Genomic DNA, 18,286 nt, shown 5'->3' on the forward strand with positions numbered 1-18,286 from the left:
TGTGTGTGTGTGTATGTGTGTGTGTGTGTGTGTGTGTGGTTGTGGTTACTCAAAGGCTAATTGTACACAAACTAATATGGGACTAAGGTTATACACAACACCAGCTATACAGCCTTGTAGGGCTAAACTGCCTTCAGAAATGTGTCTTCTGAATCAGAGAGGTAAGGGGGGCTGCCCTAATTAACATCCACGTGATCGGCGCCCGAGGAGCATTTGTTGTTGGGGCTTAACTGCCTTGCTCAAGGGCAGAACAGCAGATTTTTCTACCTTGCAGGCTCAGAGATTCTAACCAGTGACCTTCCCGTTACTGACCCAACTGTCTTAACCGCTAGGCTACTTGCCGCCCCACCATAACATGATGCAGCCATGATGCAGCCACCACCATGCTTGAAAATATGGAGAGTGGTACTCAGTGATGTGTTGGTTTGGAGTTGCCCCAAACATAACGCTTTGTATTCAGGACATAAAGTTCATTTTTATTGCCACATTTTTTGGCAGTTGTACTTTAGTGCCTTATTGCAAACAGGATGCATGTTTTGGAATATTTTATTCTGTACTGGCTTCCTTCTTTTCACTCTGTCATTTAGGTTAGTATTGTGGAGTAACTACAATGTTGTTGATCCATCCTCAGTTTTCTCTTATCACAGCCATTAAACTCTGTAACTGTTTTAAAGTCACCATGGGCCTCATGGTGAAATCCCTGAGTGGTTTCCTTCCTCTCCGGCAACTGAGTTAGGAAGGACTCCGTATCTTTGTAGTGACTGGGTGTATTGATACACCATCCAAAGTGTAATTAATAACTTCACCATTCCTCAAAGGGATATTCAATGTCTGCTTTGTTTTTACCCATCTACCAATAGGTGCCCTTCTTTGCGAGGGATTGGAAAACTTCTCTGGTTTTTGTGGTCAAATGTAAATTATTTGAAATTCACTGCTCGACTGAGGGACCTTACAGATACAGTAATTGTATGTGTGGGGACAGAGATGAGGTGGTCATTCAAAAATCAGGTTAAATACTATTATTGCACACAGAATGAGTCCATGCAACTTATTATGTGACTTGTTAAGCACATTTTTACTCCTGAACTTATTTAGGCTTGTCATAACAAAGGGGTTGAAAACGTATTTACTCAAGACATTTCAGCTTTTCATGTTTTATTAAAAAATATTTGGAAGTGCGTTGAACGAGGTCCAGCGTTCAGAGAGACGAAAGAAGCGATGAGCTGAAGGTTTTCCGCTGCGACAGGAGTAGAACAGAGTGGGGCAATTGTCCTTTTCCTTTTTCCCAATGTTGTATTACCGTATCAAGAATTTAATGTAAGTAGGCCATGAATGGCTTCACTCACCAGTACAGTAGGTGGCGGTGTATGCACCTAAAAGTTGGATGCAATCCGCCAACCAAATCCTAAAGGAGGAGGAGGAGGAGGAGGAGGAGGAGGAGGAGGAGGAGGAGGAGGAGAAGGGTTGCCACCAGTGTTTGAATACATTGAGCTTGTTGACAAAGCAGACCATGGGACTCCTTTTCACACAGAGATTTATTTAAGGTCTGCGGTGGGTCTGTGTAAGCTATTTCATTATATTGGAGACAGGTTTATAGCAGTGAATGTCATCTATTCATTTACTGTTATAGTATTTCTAAGTAGCAGCCATATAACAGCCAGGGAAACTAATTGTTCTCACTTTATGATAGAATATTTAGATTTTTTCTGTCTGACTGTGGGGCTCTTTACCTGAATTGTTAGGATTTTCTTGTGATCACAACAAAACTAAATATTTTGCTCAAAAAGAGATATAATTAAATGGTATTTTCTTTGAAAAGGTTGGCCTGGCTGATAATAGGACATTCAGTTTTCTGCCTGAGTATGGCGCTGTTTACTGCAAATTTCTGGATTATTTTGTGACCAGAACAAAACTACTTATTTTACTCAACTAGAGGTTGAAATAAATGGTGTTTCTTTAAAAAGATGGTCCAGGCTGACATGGACTGTTTCCTCACCTTATTCTCCTTGTGGTTTTCCATGGTTGTTGGTTATTTACCAAGTATCAAGAAGTGAAAAGGAAACAAGGACTGAAGCAATAGACTCCTTACATTACTCAACTAGAGATTTCAATAAATGGTGTGTCTTTGAAAAGATGGGTCTGGCTGACATGAAAAAGACATTAAGGTGAAAGGATCCACAGACAGAGGCTGATTATCTTTCTGCACATCACTTTATTTACAATGCTGGTTGCCATGGTTAACACATGCAGGACATTGAACCTGAATTGACTCAGAAAAGTGACATAGGTAGGCCTACAGTATCACAGTGAGGTCAAACCTGTGTGTGCGTTAGTCAGATTATCCAGTGTCCAACACTATTGATTATTCTCTACCCCCAGTGCTTGTGGTATACTACTATTAGCCATTCCTAAGGCCAAGGTATTTTGTCAGTTATCAAAAGTAATGCATTATACAGGGAAAAGTTATAGGGAATAGGGTGCCCTTTGGGACTCATTCCGCCTGTCGAGCCCCACCCTGCCTATTGTAAACCATTTCTCCATCCCATTCCTCCAGTTGAGCAAACGAAGGGGAGAGGCTGTGACTATAATTTATGTAGTAAATTACTTTTTCTGTCAATGACTATTTGATAAACTTCTGTTATTGTGTATGTGCGTCCCTTTTGAAGGTTTAATAAAACCCTAATTCAGCCAAGAAATCCATCTTTTCAATGATGGAATATTGAACAGACTGAACAGTCATGTACCAATGAGATGAATTAGTTGCCATCTTGCCATTCAGCCTCATCTAGCCTTGGTATGGAATAACAGATAACTGACTAAATACCTCCGCCTTAGGAAATAATTGGGGAAAGAAGTCACACTTCCAGTTGGCACTAACCTTTATTTGACTTGCTGTAATACAGAGATACAGACCGTATGAAAGCACACATTTAATCTTCATTGTGTCTTAATTGAAAATGAAACCATACTCTTCCTTTATTCACCATTTCAATAAGGAAAGAGCAATACCGGTATTTAGTGGCCAGCAGGCTCAGACAATATCAATAGAAACTATATAGAAAGTACTAACACTTCAAGACCCTATGGTCAGATGGCTTTCATAAAAACGTCATGGTAAGTCATGGAATCCATGTTTCTGGGTGTGTGGGGAGTCAGTGACTTGAGGGGGAGAAAGAACCAGTGGAGGCAGCAACAGGCAGGTAGCAGGTAGAGGGGGGCCAGGTGGGATTGGGTCAGGCGCATCCAGGTGTCAGGCCAGGGTCTCCTCAGTCACGGTCCAAGAGCCTCAGGCCCTCCGGAACGGGAGGCCGAGAAAATATGAGGGTTAGTGAGAGCATGGCTAAGATCATAGTACACCACATGCACTGGGGGTTGAGAATAGTCAACAGTGTTGCTGTGGACACTGGATAATCTAACTGATAAACACACACACACCTGTTTGACCTCGCTATGATACTGTAAGACAGGTTTTCTTAAAGGTGAATAAAACAGAAATGAATATAAGAACTGTTGTTTCCGGTCAATTAAAATATTGTAATTAATGTTAATGTCACACACCCCCACCCCTCGTCTTACCAGACGTAGCTGTTCTGTCCTGCCGATGCACGGAAAACCCAGCCAACTGTATATTATCCGTGTCGTCGTTCAATCACGACTCGGTGAAACATAAGATATTACAGTTTTTATGTCCCGTTGGTAGGATAGTCTCGAACGGAGATCATCCAGTTTATTCTCTAGTGATTGCACCTTGGCCAATAGAATGGATGGTAGAGGCGGGTTACCCATTCGCCGACGAATTCTCACAAGGCAGCCCGATCTCCGCCCCCTGTATTTCCGTCTTTTCTTCATGCATTCGCACGGGGATTTGGCCTGGCTCGGAGAAGCAGTATATCCTTCGTGTCGGACTCATTAAAGAAAAAATCTTCATCCAGTTCGAGGTGAGTAAACACTGTTCTGATATCCAGAAGCTCTTTTCAGTCATAAGAGACGGTAGCAGCAACATTATGTACAAAATAAGTTACAAACAATGTGAAAAAACACTCAAAATAGCACAGTTGGTTAGGAGCCCGTAAAACGGCAGCCATCCCCTCCGGCGCCATTATCTACATATTTATTATCTATGCATAGTCACTTTACCCCTACCTACATGTACAAATTACCTCGACTAACCTGTACCCCTGCACATTGACTCGGTACCGGTACCCCCTGTATATAGCCTCGTTATTGTTATTTTATTGTGTTACTTATTTATTTTTACTTTAGTTTATTTAATAAATATTTTCTTAACTATTTATTGAACTGCATTGTTGGTTAAGGGCTTGTAAGTAATCATTTCACAGTAAGGTTTACCTTAAACCTGTTATATTCGGCGCATGTGACAAATACAATTGGATTTCATTTGGAATGTTGTTGTATTGTACTGGAATTTATGACAACAAACTATAATTTATTGGGTTCAATTAAGAAACATTTTTATTTTAGGATTCTGATTGGGGTGGCAAAATCCTACAAAACTTATCAAAAATCTATAGATTATTGTCCAGTCGTGTGGTCTAGTGCTGCAAGTAAAGACCTAGTTAAGCTGCAGCTGGCCCAGAACAGAGCGGCACGTCTTGTTCGTCTTGTAATCAGAGGGCTGATATAAATACTATGCATGCCAGTCTCTCTTGGCTAAGAGTTGAGGAGAAACTGACTGCATCACTTCTTATTTTTATAAGAAACATTAATGTGTTGAAAATCCCATATTGTTTGCATAGTCAATTTACACACAGCTCTGACACACACACTTACCCCACCAGACATGCCACCAGGTGTCTTTTCACAGTCCCCAAATCCAGAACAAATTCAAGAAAGCGTACAGTATTATATAGAGCAGAGCATATGAGCGGAGTGGAGTGGTGAGAATCTCAGCTCCTCGCTCACGGAGCTGTTCACCCCTCCGCTCCCCCCGCTCAAAGCCACATCAGGCCAGTCCGCTCATTATCGCTCAGCGCTCAACGCAGTTTGCATCGCGCTCCACTCAAATCGTCCCCCGCTCACTCCAAAAAAGGAACAAAATCTGCATGTATTTCACTTTTAGCTTAAACCACAGCCTTACTTTATCTCCCCGAATTTGTTGCATACAGACTCATCTCGGATTATCAATTCTGTCTTGAAACGGGGATCTAACACTGACGCTAAAATGAGATGTTAATCAGTATAGTATATTCCATAGCGAATTGACACGTTGTTTGCCAATGTTTCTACAAAAGCAGCGATGCCCATTGGGGGGTGTAGCCCGGTTGAGCTGCGCTGGCGAAGTGTTGCATCCCTTCGCGTTCTCCTTTACTCAGCGGTTCATAGTCCATGAAAATCATTTAAAAAAATGCTACATCCAGCTCTCTTTTTCTCTCCCTTGTTATGGTTGGGCCTTTGCGTGCAGTGAATACACTTTTGAATTCCTCAACCCTTTTCTCTTGTTGCTGCTGCTGCTCCTCTCGCTCTATAAAATACAAATTCATGGACGACACAAATTAAATTAAACAGATGGATTCTGGGTCAGGCTTGAGCAATGAGCATGCTTCAGACCAGTGGCGGTTCTAGACACATTTTACTAGGGGGGCCAAGGAGGGGCCAGTGTTTAATCAGGGGGGCACACATAAAAAAACTGGCAACACATGATATTCAAAGATTATAAACTTTATTTTACTTTAAAATCATATGACATTTATTATAGCACGTATTTTGTACAAGAGTGCAGATGCAAGAGAGATAGTGCCATAAAAATTAAAATAATTTTTTTTTTAAAAAAATTAAAAAGTACAGGGTACAAATACAGGGTTCATATTCAATGTGAACAAAACTCCAGGATACAACAAAGGGTACAACAATGTGCCATTTCCTATTTATGGAAGCCCCACTACTGTGGACAGTTGATTCCACATTTTGTTTTAAGAAAGAAAACTTTCTGAGTGATTTATAAACAAAACACACTACCCTGTATCCATTTAGGTAAAATAAACCAAATCAGAAAAGAAATTCAATTCAAAGAGGCTTTACTAGCATGACCATATTGACATACAGTATTGCTAAAGCACATAAACAGGGAAACGTGTTACACATTAACATCCAGTAGTCCAATAGGATGCAGACAATAAACATTAAGTTAACATTCGTTTAAAAGCAACAATCATGTCAACACAATGTAGCAATATGAACAACACTGATGGATATCAGCAACAACATGAAAACAAGAATATTACAGGTGTCTGTGTGTGTGTGTGTCTGTGTCTTTGTGTACTTCACTGTCAGTTGATGAGCAGGTGTACAAAAAAAGGCTTTACAACATATATGGGCAAGTCCATTTAGGACAGCACATTTCCACCATAGTTCACATTAGGAAAAAATGACAGCATGAATGCTCACTAAACAAACATATACTACATATACCTTTTTATACACATTTTTTTTCAGTAATTTTTTAAGAGTGAAAGGGAAGTAAGCAATCGCTCATCATAGGATCATACATATTTCAGTTACAATATTAGTTACAATATTAGTGTTAGTTAGATCATCATGTCAAAGCTGGACCTGCAAAGTCTGAACGACACAAGTGTGCAATGATTGGAGTGATTTTGTATCTTTTTTTTCTTGCTTTGCTTGTTTTCAAAAGGAAAAATCATAGTTGGTAAAAAATAAAATAAACTTTTGTTGAAAGGTATCACACTGTATAATTTACAAATATCTAAAGAGGTTTAGTGGATGCCATAAAACATCTGTGGAGCTTGAAGATTTGTAGTACATAGATGTTTGGCAGAGATAATTCAAAAGAATAAAATCATAAACTCTATCTATCTATCGAGAGAGAGAGAGAGAGAGAGAGAGAGAGAGAGAGAGAGAGAGAGAGAGAAGTGTTTCCTTAGAGCAGTACATGCAGCAATCACTTAATGGAGTGATGTCATAATGGGCCACAAAACTTTGGGGATGTGGATGGAAAGTTACAGGCAGGAGAGGGGAACCAACAGAAGCAGGTCTTGAGACATGAGTTTGCCCCTTTTTGAAAACCTCTTGAGAGAGGATTGGTGGGATATATATACATACATACATACACTCTAGTAGTGTGTGGAACTACTGGTACTGTGAGGAAAAAAAGATAGATGATGTAAAATGAAAAATAAAACAAGCTTCAGCTTCTTAAGACACGGTGGGTTCATCTAAGTAGACACATGTAACTTCATGTGGACACCAGACTGTCTCTGTCTACACATGTAACTTCATATGGACACCAGACTGTCTTTGTTTACACATTTAACTTCATATGGGCACCAGACTGTCTCTGTCTACACATGTAACTTCATATGGACACCAGACTGTCTTTGTTTACACATTTAACTTCATATGGGCACCAGACTGTCTCTGTCTACACATGTAACTTCATATGGACACCAGACTGTCTCTGTCTACACATGTAACTTCATATGGACACCAGACTCTTTGTCTACACACGTAACTTCATGTGGACACCAGACTAACTCCATTCATTTTACCGGTGGTATTGAGAACAGATAAACCCACCGTGTCTTAAGAAGCTCAAGCTTGTTGTTTTATTGTTCATTATATCTCTTTTTCCTCACAGCGGCACTCATACGCTACTAGCGTATATATCATATAGATACACTACAGCAACAGGATACGGCGGTTGTGCTGTCTGGCAAAACGGTGCGCCACTCTAATTTACCCGTGTAGAACGTTGCCGTGTAGAGCGTTGCATTAGTTCCGCTTTTGGCGCTCGCGTGTAAAATAGTTATAAATTCATAATTTTTTATTTGGTCAGCACGGGGGGGCCACAGGGGTGGCCAGGGACATTTCCAGGGAGGCACGGGCCTCCCCCGGCCTCCGTGTAAAACCGCCACTGCTTCAGACTCGTGGTGTGAGCGAGCGAAATTGGAGCGGGACATAGGGCGACGCTCCGTCCTTTTAAAAATGCCGCTCTGCGCTCTGTTCAAAATCCGTCCGCTCACGCACCACGCTCGCTCCCGCTCCACTCCGCTCATGTGCTCTGATATAGAGCCATTATTGCATGGAACTCCGTTCCATCTCATATTGCTCAAATAAACAGCAAACCTGGTTTCAAAAAACAGATAAAGCAACACCATGGCACAATGCCTCTCCCCTATTTGACCTAGATAGTTTGTGTGTATGTAGGCTACGTGTGCCTTTAAAAACGTTTTATGTAGTTCTGTCCTTGAGCTGTTCTTGTCTATTAATGTTCTGTATTATGTCATGTTTCATGTTTTGTGTGGACCCCATGAAGAGTAGCTGCTGTTTTTGCAACAGCTAATGGGGATCCTAATAAAATACCAATACCGAAAAATAGGATCCAATCGGATTACTTTTGATTTCCAATAGGAAAAAGGTAGTACAATAGGATTCTGATAGAGGTGACACAAAATGAGAACCAGATGATCCCAATAATTTAGGTAGCCAAGTAAACGATGCTCCCCTCTGGTATGTTTTATTGTGAACTGTCTGGGACTCGTTGTTTGCCTGTTTACTACTAAAATATATTTTATGTATCAAATCAAAGACTCAATTAACTGCAATACAAGCGCTCTTTGAAATAAGGGCTGGTATCGTCATATACTGTACCAACGGATCGAGTTACAGTATCTCACCACAGCAGCAGCACGCTCCAATGCATTACAGCGAATAAATCTTTTTTTATAGAAGGGTTATTTTCATAGAAAGCAATGTGTATTAAGCCATAGCCGTTCTATGTGGATATATATATATATATATATATATATATATGGTTCTGCTTCAGGAAGTGGAAGTGGGCGGTACTATTTTCTAACTTTCATTTTGTCTGTTGGGTGATACAGCAGAAAAGACAAGATTCACAGCTTTTCAGAAGGTATTTCTCATTGTTTTGTACAGTACAACCCTACTGTGTGCTATACTTTGATATTATGATAGTTAGATTAATAATCCACAACACAAAATGCTTACATCCAGCATCTTTAGGAATGAGTCAAGTCCACGAAGGGATTGTAGCGTTAGAGAAATAGTAACCTACACACATAGTGTATCTGATAAAATAGATATATTTATTCGATTCCGTTTCACAAATACCCTTTTGGCAGTTTACATGGCAAATCTGGTGTTTCAACTATGAGAATAAAGATTGCCCAATGTTATATTTTGCCATTAGCTGCCAAATAAATACAATTTTATCTCCATTGATCATATATGGTCACTCTTCCTCTCTGACGTCCATCCCCTGCCCCCTCTCCCTCCGTTCATCACTTAGTATCTGCGCTGCTTACTGGAAAACCTGTTTTTGCTTCTGCACTTTTTTCTGGAAAAGGTAAGGGAAATAACCCAATATTTTATCTCTCATAGAGTATGACAATAATGTCCGAGGAACGTTTATACTAATAGCTTAATTAAAGGTAGAATCTGCAATATGTACAGCTGTTCAATGGTCAATTCAATTAATTATATACAGTGCCTTCAGAAAGTATTCACACCTGTTGACTCTTTGTTGTGTTACTGGCCTACACTCAATACCCCATAATGTCAAAGTGAAATTATGTTTTTTAGATTTTTTTTTACAGATTAATTAAAAATGAAAAGCTGAAACCCCTTTGTTATGGTAAGCCTAAATAAGTTCAGGAGTGCACATTTGTTTAACAAGTCACATAAGTTGCATGTGTTTAACATGATTTAACATATTCTCTGTACCCCACACATACAATTAATTATCTGTAATGTCCAATCAGTCGAGCAGTGAATAAATACAAAATTTAAACCACAAAGACCAGGGAGGTTTTCCAATGCCTCGCAAAGAAGGGCACCTATTGGTAGATGAAAAACAAAACAGACATTGAATATCCCTTTGAGCATGGTGAAGTTGTTAATTACACTTTGTGTATCAATACACGCAATCACTACAAAGATACAGGCGTCTTTCCTAACTCAGTTGCCGTAGAGGAAGGGAAGTCACCATGAGGCCAATGGTGACTTTAAAACAATTACAGTTTAAATGCTGTGATGGGAGAAAACTGAGTATGACTCAACAACATTGTAGTTACTCCACAATACTAAAGTAAATGACAGAGTGAAAAGAAGGAAGCCTGTACAGAATAAAAATATTTGAAAACATGCATTCTTTTTGCAATAAGGCACTAAAGTAAAACTGCCTATAATGTGGCAAAGAAATGAACTTTATGTCCTGAATACAAAGCGTTATGTTTGGGGCTAATCCAATACAACACATCACTCAGTACCACTCTTCATATTTTCAAGCATGGTGGTGGCTGCATCATGTTATGGGAATACTTGTCATCGGCAAGGACAAAGGATTTTTTTTTAGGATAAAAATAAACAGAATAGAAGCAATATCCTACAGGAAAATCTGATTCAATCTGCCTTCCAACAGACACTGAGAGACAAATTGACCTTTCAGCAGGGGAATAACCTAAAACACTAGGCCAAATATTCACTGGAGTTGCTTACCAAGATGTCATTGAATGTTCCTGAGTGTCCTAGTTACAGTTTGGACTTAAATTGGCTTGAAAATCTATGGCAAGACTTGAAAATGGCTGTCTAGCAATGATCAACAACCAATTTGACAGAACTTGAATAATTTTTTAAAGAATAATGTGTAGATATTGTACAATCCAGGTGTGCAAAGCTCTTAGAGACTTACCCAGAAAGACACAATTCTAACATGAATTGACTCAGGGGGTTGAATACTTATGTAATCAAGATATTATTATTAGTATTATTATTTTTATTTATTTTTATTTTACAAATGTTAGAATTTGTCTTCCACTTTGACATTACAGAGTATTTTGTGGAAATCGTTGACAATTAAATCCATTTTAATCCCCCCTTGTAACACAACAAAATGTAGAAAAAGTCGAGGAGTGTGAGTACTTTCTGAAGGCACCCATTGATTCATGAAGAGTATAATGCCTCATGAACTTAGAACTACTGTCAGACAGATAGGACATAACTTGTCATGTTTTTCAGTTTGAAGCTTCTGTTCTGCCTGGTTGTGGCTGTGAGTGAATATGGCAAGTGAAAGTCAAGATGTGGATAAAGAGTTTGAAGATTGGAAAAAAGAACATGGTAATAATGATTAAATAAGATCCATTAAATTTTTGGAAGCATCAAGATTACCAGTGTGCTGGAGTTTTTCTTTTGATACATTTACATTTACGTCATTTAGCAGACGCTCTTATCCAGAGCGACTTACAGTTAGTGAATAATTTTTTTTTTTTATATACTGGCCTCCCGTGGGAATCGAACCCACAACCCTGGCGTTGCAAACGCCATGCTCTATCAACTGAGCTACATCCCTGCCGGCCATTCCCTCCCCTACCCTGGACGCCGCTGGGCCAATTGTGCGCCGCCCATGAGTCTCCCGGTCGCGGCCGGCTGCGACAGAGCCTGGATTCAAACCAGGATCTCTAGTGGCACAGTTAGCACTGCGATGCAGTGCCTTAGACCACTGCGCCACTCAGGAGGTTTTCTTTTGATAGATTTTTTATTTTGATAGTTTTTCTTTTGATAGAGTTTTTCTTTTGATAGAGTTTTTCTTTTGATAGAGTTTTTCTTTTGATTGAGTTTTTCTTTTTCTGTGCACCTGGTAGAACGTGATTACGTTCTATAATAATGATATAGGTCAAATACATTTTTTGATGTATTTTATTTCAGTGGCATACACAATTTGGTTACCCAGGCCATATGGGCTTATAAGACTCTATTAGTCAATTGCTTGTGCAACAAAACTCTAAACAAAATTTGATTTTGTAGATGCATAATTGTCGCATTAGTACCACACAGTCGCATTATCATGATAAGGTTAATTCTCACAGACAATACATTTTTCCTTCTCCCCAGGCTTTGAAAATAAATTGGGCAAAAATTTATCAAAATACACCCTGTCTGAAAAACAATCCTAGCCTGTGTTCGTCATGTAGACAGAACACTTCAACACAACACGAAGAATACAGTGATGAGACTGAAAATCTTGTACACTGCACAGTTTAACAAAGTAGTTCTAATTCTCATTTACAGAGTGTGTGTATTTACAGGGAAGAAGTACAAATCCAAGGAGGAGGAAGCCAAGCGCAAGAAGATCTGGCTAGGGAGTAGGACCTTGGTCATAGAACACAACAAGAAATATGACAGGGGAGAGTCAGCCTTCCAATGTGGCATGAACCACATGTCTGACTTGGTATGTAACCATTTATACCAAATAATCTTGTTCTTGTTCTTGTTCTTGTTCTTGTTCTTGTTCTTGTTCTTGTTCTTGTTCTTGTTCTTCTTCTTCTTCTTCTTCTTCTTCTTCTTCTTCTTCTTCTTCTTCTTCTTCTTCTTCTTCTTCTTCTTCTTCTTCTTCTTCTTCTTCTTCTTCTTCTTCTTCTTCATAACTCACTGACAGAACTAAAATGTGTTAGAGTAGCCTGGGTACCAGGCTGTTTTAATGATTGAATTCATCAAACTAATGTTTTTGTTTGATTGGTACCCCAAAGATTTTTCTAACGCGTTTAAACATTGTGTTCATGAATGCATCCCTGGGTTTCATACAGTATGCTGCTGTATTCTGAAAAAGTGCTTTGTGCCGTCTATGAGCATCTCTCTATTTTCTCACAGGAACAACATGAGGTCTGCTGTGGTGGCATAATGAGCTGTCGGGAAGAGAAGAATGATAGTTAGGTCTCAAAGGTTCTGTCTTCCTGCTTTCTCACATAGGAACAACACGAGGTCTGCTGTGGTGGCATAATGAGCTGTCGGGAAGAGAAGAATGATAGTTAGGTCTCAAAGGTTCTGTCTTCCTGCTTTCTCACACAGGAACAACATGAGGTCTGCTGTGGTGGCATAATGAGCTGTCGGGAAGAGAAGAATGATAGTTAGGTCTCAAAGGTTCTGTCTTCCTGTTTTCTCACATAGGAACAACACGAGGTCTGCTGTGGTGGCATAATGAGCTGTCGGGAAGAGAAGAATGATAGTTAGGTCTCAAAGGTTCTGTCTTCCTGCTTTCTCACATAGGAACAACACGAGGTCTGCTGTGGTGGCATAATGAGCTGTCGGGAAGAGAAGAATGATAGTTAGGTCTCAAAGGTTCTGTCTTCCTGTTTTCTCACATAGGAACAACACGAGGTCTGCTGTGGTGGCATAATGAGCTGTCGGGAAGAGAAGAATGATAGTTAGGTCTCAAAGGTTCTGTCTTCCTGTTTTCTCACATAGGAACAACACGAGGTCTGCTGTGGTGGCATAATGAGCTGTCGGGAAGAGAAGAATGATAGTTAGGTCTCAAAGGTTCTGTCTTCCTGTTTTCTCACATAGGAACAACACGAGGTCTGCTGTGGTGGCATAATGAGCTGTCGGGAAGAGAAGAATGATAGTTAGGTCTCAAAGGTTCTGTCTTCCTGTTTTCTCACATAGGAACAACACGAGGTCTGCTGTGGTGGCATAATGAGCTGTCGGGAAGAGAAGAATGATAGTTAGGTCTCAAAGGTTCTGTCTTCCTGTTTTCTCACAGGAACAACACGAGGTCTGCTGTGGTGGCATAATGAGCTGTCGGGAAGAGAAGAATGATAGTTAGGTCTCAAAGGTTCTGTCTTCCTGTTTTCTCACACAGGAACAACACGAGGTCTATGGCTAGCTCCAAATACTTTACAACGAGGACATTGTAATATTAAGGAAATATACAACAAAGAATAAATACATAGTTTACAAAACCTTTGAACTTTTGAATTTCATTTACAGTAAATAAAGTTGTAAGGCAACTTTACTGTTGGCATTTTGTTGTTACTGTATGGTAAGAAATGCTTTTTCACAATGTAATGTGCATAGGGTGTGTGTGTGTGTGTGTGCGTTTCTGCTGTGTGTGTCTTTGTGTGTGTGTGTGTGTGTGTGTGTGTGTGTGTGTGTGTGTGTGTGTGTGCAGTGCTGGTCACGATGAGTCACGGTAAACACAGGAAGCAGAATTGGGGGAAATCTTCCACAATTACAAAACTCCCTTTCTGAGAAGTGAGGGGATCTTTCAACCCTTAGTCATCAAATTGGTTTGGTCACATATACAGTACTTGTCAAAAGATTGGACACACTACTCATTCCAGGGTTTTTCTTTATTTTTACTACCTTTTACATTGTAGAATAATAGTGAAGACATCAAAACTATGAAATAACACATATGGAATCATGTAATAACCCCACCTTTTTTTTTTTTTACAAAAAAATGAAATATATACAGTGAGCTCCATAATTCATTGGACAGTGACCATTGTTTTGTTATTTTGGTTCTGTACTCTAGCACTTTGAGTTTGAAAGGATACAATGACAATGAGGGTGAAGTGCAGACTGTCAGCTTTAATTTGAGGGTATTTTCATACATATCGGATGAACCGTTTACGAATTATAGAAGCTTTTGTACATGGTCCCCCCCATTTTCGGGCATCAAAAATCATTGGACAGTTTAACATAATGTAGAATAAAGTAATCATTGTTAATATTTGGTCGCATATCCTTTGCATGCAATGACTGCTTGAAGTCTGCGATGCATCGCCATCACCAGACGCTGGGTATCTTCCCTGGTGATGCTCTGCCAGGCCTGTACTGCAGCCATCTTCAGTTCCTGCTTGTTTCGGGGACTTATTGCCTTAAGTCTCCTCTTCAGCATGTAAAATGCATGTTCAATTGGATTCAGATCTGATGATTGACTCGGCCAGTCAAGGTTTTTCCACTTTTTGGCCATCAAAAACCCCTTTGTTGCTCTAGCAGTATGTTTAGGGTCATTGTCTTGTTGCGTGATTAAGTGCCGTCCAATGAGTTTGGAGGCATTTGGTTTTATCTGAGCAGATAAAATATTTCTGTAGACTTCAGAATTCATTGTTCTACTTCTGTCTGCAGTCACATCATCGATGAAGACAAGTGAGCCTGTTCCACTGGCAGCCATACAGGCCCAAGCCATAACACCCCCTCCACCATGTTTCATGGATGAGGTGGTATGCTTTGGATCATGGGCATTTCTTTTTTTTCTCCACACTTTTGTCTTTCCATCACTCTGGTACATGTTAATCTTTGTCTCATTTGTCCACAATATTTTTTTCCAGAACTCTTGGGGTTCTTTTAGGTGCTTTTTAGCAAACTGTAATCTTGCCTTTCTGTTCTTCAGGCTTATCAGTGGTTTGCATCTTGTAGTGTACCCTCTGTAGTCCTGCTGGTGTAGTCTTCTGCGTATGGTAGACTTTGACACATCTACACCTGCATCCAGGAGAGTGTTTTTGATCTGTTGGGCTGTTATCAGGGGTTTTTTCTTCACCATAGAGAGTATTCTCCGGTCATCCACTACAGTGGTCTTCCTCTGTCTACCGGGTCTTTTGACATAATTGAGTTCACCGGTTGTTTTTTTCTTGTTAATGATGAACAAAACTGTTGACTTGGGCATGGCCAGGGTTTTTGCAATGTTCCTGAATGATTGATTTTCATTTCTGAGCCTTATGACGGCCAACTTAATTTGCATCGACACTGCTGTCTTCCTCATGTTGTCACACCCCAATAACAACCTCCAAAGGCAATAGCAACGTCTAGAATCATTACTATTCATCAACAGCTCTCCTGCATTCACTAACGACACAAATGAATACACCTGCCTAACGACACACATCTGTGAAGCCAATTTAACAAATACTTGTAGTACCTTAAAATGGGGGGACCATGTACAAAAGGTGCTGTCATTTCTAAACGGTTCATCCGATATGTATGAAAATACCCTCAAATTAAAGCTGACAGTCTGCACTTCACCCTCATTGTCATTGTATCCTTTCAAACTCAAAGTGCTAGAGTACAGAACCAAAATAACAAAACAATGGTCACTGTCCAATGATTTATGGAGCTCACTGTATATTTGAGATTCTTCAAATAGCCACCCTTTGCCTTGATGACAGCTTTGCACACTCTTGGCATTCTCTCAACCAGCTTCATGAGGTAGTCACCTGGAATGCATTTAATGAACAGGTGTGCCTTGTTAAAAGTTAATTTGTGGATCTTTTTTCCTTCTTAATGCGTTCGAGCCAATCAGTTGTGTTGTGACAAGGTAGGGGTGGTATACAGAAGATAGCCCTATTTGGTAAAAGACCAAGTCCATATTATGGCAAGAATAGCTCAAATAAGCAAAGAGAAACGACAGCCATCATTACTTTAAGACATGAAGGTCAGTCAATACGGAACATTTCAAGAACTTTTAAAGTTTCTTCAAGTGCAGTCGCAAAAACCATCAAGCGCTATGATGAAACTGGCTGTCATGAGGACCGCCACAGGAATGGAAGACCCAGAGTTACCTCTGCTGCAGAGGATAAGTTCATTAGAGTTACCAGCCCAAATAAATGCTTCACAGAGTTCAAGTCACAGACACATCTCAACATCAACTGTTCAGAGGAGACTGTGTGAATCAGGCCTTCATGGTCGAATTGCTGCAAAGAAACCACTAGTAGAGGACACCAATAAGAAGTAGAGACTTGCTTGGGCCAAGAAACACGAGCAATGGACATTAGACCGGTGGAAATGTGTCCTTGGGTCTGGAGTCCAAATTGGAGATTTTTGGTTCCAACCGCCATGTCTTTGTGAGACGCGGTGTGGGTGAACGGATGATCTCCGCATGTGTATTTCCACCGTAAAGCATGGAGGAGGAGGTGTTATTGTGGGGGTGCTTTGCTGGTGACACTGTCTGTGATTTATTTAGAATTCAAGGCACACTTCACCAACATGGCTACCACAGCATTCTGCAGCGATACGCCATCCCATCTGGTTTGGGCTTAGTGGGACTATAATTTGTTTTTCAACAGGACAATGACCCAACACACCTCCAGGCTGCATCAGATGACCTGGCCTCCACAATCCCCCGACCTCAACCCAATTGAGATAGTTTGGGATGAGTTGGATCGTAGAGTGAAGGAAAAGCAGCCAACAAGTGCTCAGCATATGTGGGAACTCCTTCAAGACTGTTGGAAAAGCATTCTATGTGAAACTATTTGAGAGAATGCCAAGATTGTGCAAAGCTGTCATCAAGGCAAAGGGTGGCTATTGGAAGAATCTCAAATATAAAATATATTTGGATTTGTTTAACACTTTTTTGGTTACTACATGATTCCATATGTGTTATTTCATAGTTTTGATGTCTTCACTATTATTTTACAATGTAGAAAATAGTAAACATAAAGAAAAACCCTGGAATGAGTAGGTGTGTCCAAACTTTTGACTGGTACTGTACATATTTACAGATGTTATTGCAGGTGCAGCGAAATGCTTGTGAATGTAGCTCCAACAATGCAGTAATACCTAACAATACACAACAACCACAAATCCATAACATTTAAATTATGAAATATCAGAACAAGCATGAGTCCGGAATATGCAGTGCATTCGGAAAGTATTCAGACCCCTTCCCTTTTCCCACATTTTGTTACGTTACAGCCTTATTCTAAAATTGATTAAATTAATGTTTTTCCTCATCAATCTACACACAATACCCCATAATGACAAAGCAAAAACAGGGTTTTAGAAAATGGTCCAATTCGTGGACTTATCAAGAGAACACGTGGTCATCCCTACTGCCTCTGATCTGGCAGACTCACTAAACACAAATGCATCTTTTGTAAATTATGTCTGAGTGTTGGAGTGTGCCCCTGGCTATCTATACATTTTAAAAACAAAAAAATGGTGCCGTCTTCTTTGCTTAATATAAGGAATTTGAAATTACTCATACATTTACAGTACCTTTTGATACTTAAGTATATTTTAGCAATTACATTTACTTTTGATACTGATATATTTAGAACTGATATATTTAGAACACTTTTACTTGAGTAACTTTCTATTAAGGTATCTGATACTTTTACCCAAGTATGACAATTGGGTACTTTTTCCACCGCTGCCTGCTATGACACAGAAAAATGTGGAATAAGTCAAGAGGTTATATTATACCTATTTACACACTTTAGAGTTCCTCAAACATTTACTGTGTATGTGTGTGTGTAAATAGGATGGGTCTGAGTCACGTCTTGTCTGGTACTTCATCTAAAGACTAATATCAGGTGACTGTAAATACAGATATATCATACACACTCCTCACATTGTCCTCCTTTTAACATGATAACATGGTGGGATTGATCTAATGACATTTCTCTATCCTGATTTCAAATTATATGATTATTTTCCCGGAGAAAAGAGCCATCACAAAAATGATTACTTTACTTTCCCTTTCTTGCCCAAGTGGATGACCTCTGTTTTAATC

At 39.8% G+C, this 18,286-nt stretch overlaps 1 protein-coding gene across 3 annotated transcripts; it reads left to right on the forward strand.

Annotated features, from left to right (window-relative positions):
- The first annotated feature begins 8,793 nt into the window (after positions 1 to 8,793).
- LOC311118613 (cystein proteinase inhibitor protein salarin-like) lies at positions 8,794 to 13,786 on the forward strand. 3 transcript variants are annotated; one of them, XM_084193402.1, is made up of 5 exons: positions 8,794 to 8,893; positions 9,290 to 9,346; positions 11,017 to 11,115; positions 12,084 to 12,226; positions 12,646 to 13,786. In XM_084193402.1, exons 3-5 carry the CDS (start codon positions 11,058 to 11,060, stop codon positions 12,706 to 12,708), a joined length of 264 nt encoding a protein of 87 aa, XP_084049528.1. In that variant the 5' UTR covers positions 8,794 to 8,893; positions 9,290 to 9,346; positions 11,017 to 11,057; the 3' UTR covers positions 12,709 to 13,786. The 3 variants fall into 3 exon arrangements, with proteins under 3 accessions (XP_084049528.1, XP_084049529.1, XP_084049530.1); XM_084193403.1 differs by having other exon boundaries at positions 12,745 to 13,786; XM_084193404.1 differs by lacking the exon at positions 9,290 to 9,346 and having other exon boundaries at positions 8,811 to 8,893.
- The last annotated feature ends 4,500 nt before the right edge of the window (positions 13,787 to 18,286 follow it).

Source organism: Coregonus lavaretus (assembly GCF_964263955.1).
Source record: "Coregonus lavaretus genome assembly, contig: HAP1_SCAFFOLD_569, whole genome shotgun sequence".
Taxonomy (NCBI): domain Eukaryota; kingdom Metazoa; phylum Chordata; class Actinopteri; order Salmoniformes; family Salmonidae; genus Coregonus; species Coregonus lavaretus.